This window comes from Cydia strobilella, chromosome Z (assembly GCF_947568885.1).
Source record: "Cydia strobilella chromosome Z, ilCydStro3.1, whole genome shotgun sequence".
Taxonomy (NCBI): domain Eukaryota; kingdom Metazoa; phylum Arthropoda; class Insecta; order Lepidoptera; family Tortricidae; genus Cydia; species Cydia strobilella.
The window spans coordinates 18,102,597-18,115,595 of NC_086068.1; the positions used below are offsets into that span (position 1 = coordinate 18,102,597).

Consider the following 12,999-nt stretch of genomic DNA (forward strand, 5'->3'; position numbering starts at 1 on the left):
TAAAAATCCATGACACAATCTATTGCAATTCATTAGGTACCTACCTAAAGTTTCTATACAATCTCAGTATTTTGTATATAACACAGTATAGGTCACCGAAGTGGCATCAACGCACGGTGCGCGGATCTGATGCCCCGGTTCGTGCCCCTTCAGCGCTCTCGAACTCCATCTACGACTTTATATCACGGCTCGCGTGCCCTCACTGCTCACTCGAAGCGAAACTTTCAACTCGAGCCTCATTTATCTATTCGCTGTAATTTTGTATGTGAGAAAGCTTTTTGAGGCTTACGACTAATATTTAGGGATGTTAACAAATCTTGAATAAAAAACATATTTGATATACTTAGTGGTACACTACATAATTCCGAAAAAAATTATGCCGAGTTTTAGAAAGTCGACTTTTATCATTCCGATTTTTAAATGCTCGTCCCTTTAAAATTCCGACTGTCGTTATTACGAATGATGAAAATTACGAAGATTTATATTTCCGAAAAGCTGAAAAGCCGAATTTTGTAATTTCTGAACCACATAATTCCGATTATAATAATTCCGATAGTGACAAACACCGAATGTAACATTTACAATTTTTGAAATTAATCACGAATTTCGAATTGCCATTATTCCGAAATTTTAAATTCCGAAAAACATAATTCCGATTATAACATAACAATTCCGATAGTCGCAAACGTTATTCTGTGCGTAAACACCGAATTTAACATTTACGATCTTTGAAATCACGAATTCCGAATTACCATTATTCCGAAATTTCAAATTCCGAATTGACGTGATTCCTATTTTAAATATTCCAATTTTTTTAAATTCATTTTCTGAAGGCAGGTCCCTTCTGTGGGGGGTTGTAGTTCTAATCTAATCTTAACCTACTTCTCTAATAATTTTTTGGCAAAAATTTCATTTTTCGTACAAGCTTTTATGGCTGACTGTACTTTTCTTTCCACAGACAACTAATACTCATCGAGACAATTCTAAAAACCCCAAACACAATAAGGTTGCGTTGTTTTATCACAGACTTCCTATGACCACCTCCTGTCTCCATCATCAGATCAGCTCGATGGTACCATAATATTGCATTGTCACCCGACCTACATATGTATGCAAATTTTCAGCTTCATCGGAAACCGGGAAGTGGGTCAAATTTAACTTGCAAGATTTGACCCTTACAAACATGTTACATACATACATATTACATACATATGTACTTACATAGGTACTTGCAAGTTAAATACAAATACAAATAATTTATTGAAAAAAGTATTGTACAGAGGTAAAGCTTGTAAAAACAATTCTTTTCAGTGGGCGACGCCGTTCAAACATTACCTAACCCACTTTTCTGGAGACAGTTCGTTTTCTTGGGGGTCGCAGTTCTAACCTAACCTAACCACTTTTCTGGCGACGGTTAGTTTTCTTGAGGGTCGCAGTTATAACCTAACCTAAACCACATTTCTGGTAATAATTGGTTATCTTGGAGGTCACAGTTCTAACCTAACCTTACCCACTATTCGGGCGACAGTTCGTTTTCTTGATGGTCGCAGTTCTAACCTAACCTAACCCACTTTTCTGGCAACAGTTCGTTTTCTTGGAGGTCGCAGTTCTAACCTAACGTAACCCACTTTTCTGGCAACAGATAACAATCTAAGGGGTTCGAAGTTCTGCCGAATTTATTTATGCCGAATTTTTATGTCAAAAATATTTTATGCCGAATTTTAGAATGCCGAATTTAACATGATGCGACACGACAGGCACCCGTACTAATTACTAAAACGTGAGTTTTCATTTGAATATCACGAATTTAATTTTTCCGACCTTACAAAAGACTAAATTTCGGAATACCGAAATACTTTATTTCCGATCGGTCAATGATTTTTCGGAATTTAAGAATTCGGAAAAAAATATTTTCGGGAAAGTGTAAAATCGGATCTTTAAGCTTTCTTTTAAATGGCAATCGGATTTTAAGTATACGGAAATAGCATAGTTTTTCCATCGTGTTTTTAAGAATCGTAATTTTGATATTTGGGACAATTCGGACGTATAAAAAATCAGGATTATGAAAATTGTGGTTATAAAAATCGGGATAACATATTTCGGAATATTTGGGTGTTCCCCTTAGTTACACCGTGATCAGATGCATATCAACATAAACAATATAAACATGACGACCACCGGTCTAGCCTAGTGGGTAGTGACAACCCTGCCTGTGAAGCCGATGGTCCTGGGCTCGAATCCCGGTAAGGGCCTTTATTTGTGTGATGAGCATAGATATTTGTTCCCGAGTCATGGGTGTTTTCTATGTATTTAAGTATTATTATATTATATATATCGTTGTCTGAGTACCCATAACACAAGCCTCCTTGGGCTTACCGTGGGACTTGGCCTAGGGAATGCAATCCCGCATGAGGAATTCAATCCCGGTATTTAGCGGGATTGTCAGTCTCAGTCCCGCGGGATCCCGGTATTTGCGGGATCCCGCAAGTAACTATACAATTTTACGAATTGGTACTAAATTTGAAGGTTTAAAACAAAAAGTAAACAAAATTTAGAAATAGTACGTTGTGTATTATGGGCGGTAAACAAAAATGTACGAACGAGTCTGAACTGGAGGCTTAATAACACGATTTCGTAATTCCTGTACCGTGGCACGCCATATGTTCCTCACAAGTCTCACCACACTTGTAAGAAAAAAAAAAGGAAAAAATAAATCCTGCTTAATTTCGGTATGTACATAACATACAGCCCTAGGCCCAAATTTAGGATTTACGGACCGCATCACCTAGCAAATGTGGCGTAAAAATACACTACAACCCCAGGTCGAAATTTTCGATTTACGGACGGCATCGCCTGCGTGTATAGGTAACACCTTTTACGAGCAAGTGAGATAAATAATTCTTTATTTAACTTCTTAAAGAATAATAAATAGACATTACTGGTTTTGTATTAGTAATGTCTAATCATTATTCTTTAATACGTCCCATAGTTTTATTATCGTTTGACCCAACTTGCATTTAGCACTGCGAATCTTCCGCCTTAAAAAAATACTTTCACACACAACGTAAATTTTCTAGTAGGTACTGTTGCTGAACTGCCAGTACTTGGAAACTCTTTATACACCGTCTCCAACATACTTAACAGTACATACAAGCAAAAATATTTATTCATATAAATAAATGTTTATGTATGAATATTTAATCAAAACAAATATTACTCAATTCACAAGATAGCAAAAAATATACAAATTCGGGCGAAATTTTCTTCCGTGTCCCTTCCCCTTTCCACTACAGATGCATCTAGGCTCCGTGAAGAACTTTCGCCAGTAGGAGACGTGTTATTTGTACTTAGTAAAACGTAAGAACTACGTCGCTCCTTAATCCCGCAAATCCCGCGGGATCCCGGTATTTCGGATCCTGGTATCCCGGTATTGCATTCCCTAGACTTGGCCAATCTGTGTAAGAATGTCCTATAATATTTATTTATTTATGTATGTTTTTTATCACACTAACGAACTTTATATTATTGTACAATATACTAATACCTACTGCCGGACCGGCCAAGATTAAGGTACGATTTCTTAACGCCTACAAAATAAGAAAATTATGGAGGTTTACTTTGCACACTGTATTACACTGTAAGTAAGGTAAAAACGAAAGTCGATGTTAGCGGAATTACGAGCGTACAGCACCACTCGGCCACAGAAAACTGAATTTACAGAGCGACAACTGCAAACAACTGCGATTCCAGTATCATGTACTTACCTACGCGCGACACTGGTCACTCGCTCGTATGCCCACCAACAGACGGCGAACACAAATACTGACAACAGTTCTTAAAATTCAAGGGCCAAAGTTACAAAATACGATTACGTGCCTAGTCGAGTTTTGTATAAACGGGATCGAGAATTTAAGACCTAGTTATGTACCGTTACACACAATATTTTTTATATAACAGCAACAAACACCTAAATTGATATAAAAAGTTGCATTTTATCCACAAGAGGGGCGAATTGTAAGTTAATGCTAATTTTGAGTTATTTCCTCATGTTGGCTAGTAGTATTGACTTTTAAGCTATTATTTTGAATGATACCTACATATTTAATAACCTTAAAAATTGGATTTGATTTGTAATGTTTTACAGAATAGTATATTCTTCGCGTTGGTGCGGTAAAAAATTTTGTTTCACTCGGTGGCAAAGTTTGTTTAACCCTCGGGCCTTGAAACCCTCGCAACGCTCATGATTCCATTTTCAAACCACTCGCTACGCTCGTGGTTCAAATTTGGACTTTTTCGCTTGCTCGCATATCAAGGGGTTAAACAACAACTTTGCCCCCTTGTAAAAGAAATACCTAACTATTGATTATTATCCGGTTAGTAATGTCTGGATATACTTAAAATGTTTTAAACATTTTCCCCATTATATTTTGTTTGAAACTGATGTACATATCCGGCATTTTCAAAAAGGACGACCAATTTTAGCTAATGGCTTTTTACCAAAGGAAACGTAAAGTTATATGTTTACTTATCTTGGTCTAGCAAGTAAATAATAGCTTGAAGCGAAATCTTCAATCTGAAGGGAATTTGCAAGAAAGAGATAAGGCAAAACAAACTGAACTCCTAGGGCAAATACTTTTTAGGGTTCCGTACCCAAAGCGTAAAAACGGGACCCTATTACTAAGACTCCGCTGTCCGTCTGTCTGTCACCAGGCTGTATCTCATGAACCGTGATAGCTAGACAGTTGAAAATTTCACACATGATGTATTTCTGTTGCCGCTATAACAACAAATACTAAAAAAGTACGGAACCCTCGGTGCGCGAGTCCGACTCGCACTTGGCCGGTTATCTTTTTAATACAGTTGCTCAAAAAGTGCTACTTTACGTAGCTGTTTAACGTTCGCAAAGTTGGTTTTTGCGAACTAGTGCTTTTTACTTTTCAACTTTTTTAAATTAATTCCGCCCCGTAATCCATAAGAGTATGGATGTTCAAAAACTTGTTTTTTTTTTTCGCCATTAGACATTTATTACGTACAAAAAATATTATTACACGATATACGATATTTCGCCTACGTACTATTAAAGAAATAAGCGGCGCGACAAATCTAAGAAATTTAGCTGATACGTAATATTATATATCTCCACCTAATAATAAACGGTACGGTAAATGGTGTCTGGGATTTATAATATCTGAGGTACCTTTTTGCAATATAAGTTAGGAAGCCTTCGTCGTTTAATGGAACCCGTTCGTAGACACAGAACAATATCCGGCAATATTTGATAGGCAGATTTTTATACATAGGCAACACTGAAAGTTCATAGAGGTAACAATGAATATCATTTTGGGTTCTTCAAAACAGGAATGTACAGATTTCTAAAGGGTTGTCAACGACACTTCTGATGTTGCATTGCAGGCGTAGGGTGTAGGCTAAATGCTACGGTAACCACGTACCATCGGGCGAGTCGAACATAATGCTTGTTTGCTACCGACGACCTTCGGAGGATCTGGCTCGGTATACTATGGGCTAATTCGAGCCCATGACACTTCAACTATCTTTTTAACAAGTTTTCACCGCTAGCCCTAGACAGATTTACGATTTGCTTTCTTCTTGCGGTGGACCTTGGTACTTAGGAAGCCAAAATGACAAAAACGTGCGTTACGTTACGTACGTAACTTACGTATTATGCGTGGTCTGACACGCATCGGCCAGTTTTTAATTATCGACTAACCTAACTTATGCTCGAATTAAACAACATAGATTACCTGCTTACCTACTCACATTACTTATATCGAACAAATACGAGTATACTACGGGTACTTAAGTTTACAATACCCAAAATTTATAAAATCGCAGAGCTTAATTTTATTCACATAAGTAATCATTAATTCGCAGTGCTGAAGTTCGGTTGAATAATAATATTCTTTCCGACAGTAAGTACAAAAATACTAAAAACATAAGTGTATAGAGTAGTTAGTGTGCGCTAAGCGTTAAAGGCTGGCTTTATAAAACTATTTTTAATTTTGAATATTCCAATGGAAATGTTATCGGTATCGGCCCCGGGCACTCTTGTCTGTCTCCGGCTAAGCTCAAAACGTATTATTTTCCTTCGAATTTTCACGGAAGGTGTCTTGCTATTTCAGTCAGTACAAAAAGTACTGAGATTGATTGAAAACAATTATGCACTACAATTTGTACCGCCAAACAGATCAGGATGCCTAGCCAAGGTGACAATCGCTTGCGCTACGACAACGAAACGCTTTGTGTCTCTCTATCACTCTTCCACATTAGTGCAACAGTAACAGTTGCGTTTTGTTCGCTACGGAGCGTAAACGATTGGCGTGTTGGCTACGCACCCAGGATAGGGTTTTCGTTATCGTACGAATGCAACAATCTAACGCCCTTTTTCATAAACGCCCGACAAGCCTCAATTAGTTAATTTATGTTTGATCCCTTTCTTACAAATATGCAAGTCAAAATGGTACTACTATTTAATTGAGGCTTGTAGCGCGGCGTATATGAATATAGGGGTTAATATACATTATTCTATAATAAATAGGACAAGGCGCTCAAAGCTGACTCGCGAAAACTCTATCTTTAAACCCATGTTCATATTGATACAAGTGATACAAGTCTAAGTTCAGTTACATTAATCCATATTTGCATGTGACTGTATGTACCTAACACGGGTGACTTGACTAATCTAATAACACATGTATACTCGTAAATATACATATTATGCACACGAGTAGTGCTTATCTAATTTCTTACTTCTCCCAAAAAATGCAATAAGTAAGTGAGGAATCATATTTTAAACTGTAAAGTTTAAACCCTTATATAATAATTATACTGAAACATAATAACACAAGTTGATAAGTTACAATTAGCTCCATTTCATCAAGATATTGTCCTATTTTTACAAGCTTTTATTTAACTTGACATGTTCGTATGTAGGTAACTACATAACTTTTTCTATTTTTACAAGCTTTTATTTAACTTGACATGTTCGTATGTAGGTAACTACATAACTTTTTCTATTTTTACAAGCTTTTATTTAACTTGACATGTTCGTATGTAGGTAACTACATAACTTTTTCTATTTTTACAAGCTTTTATTTAACTTGACATGTTCGTATGTAGGTAACTACATAACTTTATCTATTTTTACAAGCTTTTATTTAACTTGACATGTTCGTATGTAAGTAACTAGATAACTTTTTTTACATAACTTGTAAACCATTTTTCAACCACTTCCTGATATCCGATTAAGCTAAGCTGAAATTTTGCATACATATGTAAATCGGATGACATGGCAATATTATTTTATTTATTATTTTATTTATTTGATGGCATGGACCTGACCTGATAATAGAGACAGGAGGTGGCAATGGGAACTCTGTGATAAAACAACGCAACCTACTTAATTGTATAAAATTTGGGGTTTTTAGAATTGTCTCGACGAGTATTACATAGTTGCATGTGGAAAGAAAAGTACAGTCAGCGATAAAAGCTGGTAACAAAAAATAATTTGTTTGCAAAAACTTATGTTATATTTCCACGTTGTTATCTAATGTAGTAAAACGCCTATAAAATAGTAAGATATAAATATACAGTCAACCTCAAAGGTTGATCTTATTACTAGTTGGCAGTAAACCATAAAATGGTACACAGACTTAAGAGGTACATAGGTATGTTGCATGTCAATAAAAAAGGATATGGTGCTGTTGTTCAGCTACTTTAGAGGTTTACCATATATTATGGAAGTACTTATTTTTACTATAAAATAAGTAAAAGTTTAGAAAAAAAACTTACTTAAGCTCTTCGATTTCACGCTTGAGTCGCGTAACGTCTGTTAGGTGCAAAGTTTTTAAAATCTCGATCTGTTCCGCCATCGCCTTCATTTCAATCTTAATGTCAAATTCAGCTGCATCCACGGCAATCATACAACATGTTAAAGTCAAAGCCGCACATATCGTTAAGCACTTCATTTTCACCATCGAAAGTTGGTTGTTCAGGTAGCGCGCGACGGGACGGGTCTAAAGGAGCGAGCGACGCGACCGGCGGTTGGCGCGAGAGTGGCTCGCGGGTCGCCGCATCCCCTTAAATAAACCTTGCACCCTGTGTGGAGTGCGTGGAGCAGATGCGTTCAACAGTTGTTTTGTATCCCATAAGTCTACCGAATGTTTTTTTCACGTTATTAAAACGAAAGAGTGGAGGACCCGCGCGAAATCGCCTTTTCATACAAACGTAGTCCTCATTCTCCTCTCTGGATTAAATAATATCCTTATTGCACGTACATTTAGGTCGTGTGTATATAATTATGTTTGGTTAAATTTGAGATTAGGCGAGTACACTAAATTGCAGCATATTTGATATTGTGTACCTGAAGTTATTAATTGCTTATTAGGAAATAAGTGTTTCGAATTTGACAGTTAAAGTAGATGGCGATGGAGAACTGCTCCGTAAATTATGCAGTAATTCTGGTTGCCAAGAGTGGACGTTTGACAATCCAGTTACCTGAGTTAGGTACCACAAAACGTATGGCCGTTCAGCGCCATCTGCATCAGCATAACTCATTGGTTGGTGTTGCTTTAAAAATAAAATAGTAGGAATCATCGCATGGGGCTAGCTAAAACAAAAACAAACCACAACATTCAGCTCGAAAATTGTTTACTATCCCTATAGATGAAACAATATTATAGCGGCTATGTGTGCAGTACCTAGACCTCGCGAAGACCCACCACCTAGCTATTTGGTAAAATTTACAAAAAAACTAAATCGTAAAAATTCCATACATATAATTATCGAAAATGCTCACAAGATTTCACGAGAATCGGTTGAGGAATGCTTTCTGTAGAGTAGAGGAGAGGAGAGGAGAGGAGAGGAGAGGAGAGGAGAACAGACACATAGCCAGACCAACGAGAGCATTATAATACGAAAGTGGACGACGCGACCCGCGCCGCGCGAAATTGCCTTTTCATTCAAACGTAGTCCTCATTTCCTCTCTGGGTATTAACATTATTGGAAATATTTTGACACAATTTGATACATATCAACCACAACTACGCCCCTTCGTTTGATCTATTCGATTTTTTATTACTTATTAAAAATTCCAATTTGTATGGAATTGGTTTTTCGCTGCTAATTTATAATCATGGTGATGATTAATATACTTTGTCTGCACATAAGTTTTGAGACGAATGCAAATTTAAGCTACGCAGACGACATGCTGTTGCTGATGCTGAGTCCATCAATCAGTGGCATATAAGACCTGTTGATGATATGTGAGCGGTATGCGGATTCTCATGGCCTCAGGTACAATGCCTCGAAGAGTGAGTTTCCTAATTTTTGAAAAAAAGGCGCCAAATTCAAAAAGTTAAAGTATCGGAGAGACTATTTGTAGGTAGTTTTAAAATCCCTTTCAACATACAATTACCCTAAAAATATATTTTGCAATAAAAATGTCAATGCCAATGCCAGTGTCATAAAAAAGTTTTAGGCAAAAAAATCATTTATGGTACAGACAGGTGACTTATATCGCTGACTGCACTTTTCTTTCCGCAGGCAACTAATACCCATCAAGACAATAGGGGATATTACTGTAATGTTCTGCTACCAGAGTGCAGCCCTAACCTTTTTAGTAAACCGTAGAGTAACTTGTCATACTGTAACTTTAACAGGTTTTTGACAAGTTTTCAAAGATATTTAATAAAATATGACAATGATGCATCAAGGCAGTTTGTTTACAGAGGACCTACCGGGAAACGCGAATCCGAAATTTCACTATCTGCCTCTTTATCAGTCAAATATGCAAGTGACAGAGATGTTAGATAAAGAAAGTTTGATTTTTCTGTTTCGTGATAGACCCTCAGATTGTAGTAGTGGTTGTAGTTTCGCGTAATATTCCCTATTCTAAAAACCTGAAACACAGTAGGTTGCGTTGCGTTGTTTTATCACAAGAGTTCCTATGGCCACCTCCTGTCCTGTCTCTATGATCAGTGCAGCTCGATATGGTACTATAATATTGCATTGTCACCCGGCTTTGTGTAACAAAAATATTTTCCTTTATGGCAATATCCAGAGGAAAATGTGGACTAGGTTTGCATAGAGCGCGCGGCCGTCCCCTTTCCTCCTAATACCTAAGCTGAAACGAGGACACTTCGCTCGCGCTTTGCGCTCGCTTGCTCTATTATAATTGATATTTCTTACAACATTTACCATTTAGTATATTATAATCGATTTCAAAGTTTCTGATAGGTATTCATTCTTAGATATATTTTAACGAAATCGCTATAAAGTTTGTTAACTTTCCATAGGCATAGAGTAACTTATACTAGAGCGGTACTGTCACAGTAAATTTTGTAACCCCAGTAAATTCACTGCGATCTGTCGACACACTTTAAAACTAAAAATAAATATTTATAAAAATACGATAAAATGTATTTGAATATGGATAAATGATTTTTTTTATTTGCATTAATTATTTTTATGATTTTGACCCATGTTCTTTCACTGATATGCGTTAAAATTATAAATAACAAACGAAACCGTCAACGCCCTCTATACGAGTGTAGGCCAAAACTAGTGGCGCCCTCTGATCGAGAATCAAATTTTCGTGATTTTCGAGGCACGTTTTTTCCTTAGACTGTATCCATCTATTACGGAGTTATATCTATCTTTGCCATAGGTAATTAAGTAGGTTATATTAACCTATGTATAATTAGGTGAACCGCAAACATAATAGAAGCGCACCTTTGGGAGGCGTGCGCGGAGCCGATGCAAACACATAGAGGGCGCTTTGACACTTTCATGAAATGTAAGGGGTACACCGAGCGGATGCTGCCCTTGCCCGTGTTATGGGACGCACGCAGAGGCAACATCCGCTTGCGTGTAAGGACTATTAGAGTTGATGGAATCTAAAATGAACTAGGTTATTAGGTGAAAGCGACGGACTAAGTACTGAGCTATGGGATAAAAGCCCGGACGCCTGCCTAATAAAACGGTATGCAATTTTATTTCCGGCAGATGGTGACTCGCCCCCACAAAAAGCGACATCTAGGATGGCTTAAGGTCAACACCAGGGACCGGCCCGCTATCCCTTATCGGGGTTTTATAAGAGTATTGCATAAGGCTTAACTCACCATACCCTTTACCAGACGAAATCCTTTGTTTTGGTTTTAAAAACCCTTATATAAAGCTACCACATTTGAGTAATCGGTAGCCCAAATACCCTTACAAAACCCTTATCATCCGCTCACCAACACCTTGCATATTGCTTATAAGGGTTAGCCTTATAAAGGGCTTCCCTTTTAACATATAAGCGTGCTAATTTAAGTCGTCTACCTTGTTCATAAAGCACACATTACTTCGAATCCGAGCGATCGTCGGCGGTGGAGGTGTGCGCCGCTTTCTAACTCAATATGACATTGTAATAAAGTAACGCGCCCACTGAACACGAGGTCTTCATCTCAGAATCTTCATATTTTAGTTAAACCTATGGTTAAACAAATCGATAGGTAGGTACTTAATAATTAACGCTTTTGAGTGAGCTTATCGTTCTCCTAGGAAACCCCGAGTCAGCCGTGTAAAACAATCGAAATCACAATATTTCTACTTATTTTCTGGTAATGATAGGTTATTTTTTTATAATTACTAGTGTTTAGAATTAAACATTTATACTCGTAGATATTAAACAACATTAAACTTATATTATAATCGCTACCTACATGAAACTACGAAGTACTTATTTATTTAATATTTAATAATTTTTTAGTAGGTTTACATAACTTAGTTCAAGAAAATTAGCTAAAAATACGGCACCATTAATGAAGGACTTTTATATATGTAATGGAAAACACAAACACAATTGATACGTAAAAGTTCTCTATTTTTTTATATTTTAATCTTAATATATTATATTAAAGATTGGTTAGCCACCACAACATTGTGGTAGCTAAAGTTTTTCCCTTGAGAAAATAACAGCAAGAGCCCAACTGTGTCTAAATGCTTTACCAATTTCACGTGTGATCTCCCCTCATAAGCGAAGCAAGCTAGTCACGTGAGTGCTTCTGATCACTTCACTTGGTTGCATTGCACATTACACGCACGCATGACACATGGGCCTCGGACCACGACATCGTTACTTCAAAAAAAACTGCAAGACGGGTAGATAGATACATCAGCATAGGATTATTAAGATTATTAAGTCAATAAATGAACTACCCACAAACGTAGTCCGTTTTAAAGCAGTTTCAAATAAATTACGTGTTTTTTTCAGAAATATAAATTTATAGTTATTGCAAACACAGTAGGTACTTGCAAAATGGCGGATTGGTTAACGCGGTAAACATAATGTTATATTTGAAATCTAAACAAGTCTATGTTATATAACTTTTGATGTACTTATATCTAAATAATAGAAAAAGTATCAAGCTTACTATTGACATATTGTTTCCTTTGATTTACTGGCTTATTTGGATAAAATGGGCAGTACTGCATTTTCATCTACTATTGGGGTTTCTGAGAGTTCCGAGTATAGTGAGTAAGCAGTATCACCAAGTCCAAATGTAGTAGGTACTTATTTGTGAATATTAGTGCAAAATCACCTAGCACGTGTTAAATACTGCGTTTCTAGTTCGTGAACATGTCCAATTTTTATGCTTGGGACTAGTTAAAAGTGTCGGTAAAATTGTAGTTACTTCTATCAGATATTTAATTGGATAAGAGACGAAATAAAACAGATTTTAGGTAGATATTACAAAAACTGGTCAAATAGAATGGTGCGAGTCGGACTCGCGTTTCAAGGGTTCCATACATCACACAATTTTTAACATGTTTTTTTTTGTACTAGAAACGTGAGTGAAACGTCTTGAAAAACCCAAATGGGTCAGATCAAAAACCACATGTAGGTAATGGGAAGTTGTAGTGTTTTACGTTGCATCCTTGGATTACTTCTCTGTAACTCCTCTCTTCTTTAGTTTCTAGTGTAAGATAAGAATCCAA

At 36.7% G+C, this 12,999-nt stretch overlaps 1 protein-coding gene and 1 long non-coding RNA gene across 2 annotated transcripts in view; both read right to left on the reverse strand.

Moving 5' to 3' along the window:
• LOC134754250 (protein scabrous) overlaps nucleotides 1-8,076 on the reverse strand; it is a 54,275-nt gene extending 46,199 nt beyond the window's left edge. The window contains exon 1 of the mRNA XM_063690449.1: nucleotides 7,810-8,076. Within this exon, the coding sequence (XP_063546519.1) occupies nucleotides 7,810-7,994 (185 nt within the window). The 5' untranslated portion in view covers nucleotides 7,995-8,076. The remainder of the gene's footprint in view (nucleotides 1-7,809) is intronic.
• Nucleotides 1-12,999, reverse strand: part of LOC134754520 (uncharacterized) — a 246,645-nt gene that overhangs the window by 58,326 nt on the left and 175,320 nt on the right. The window lies entirely within an intron of this gene.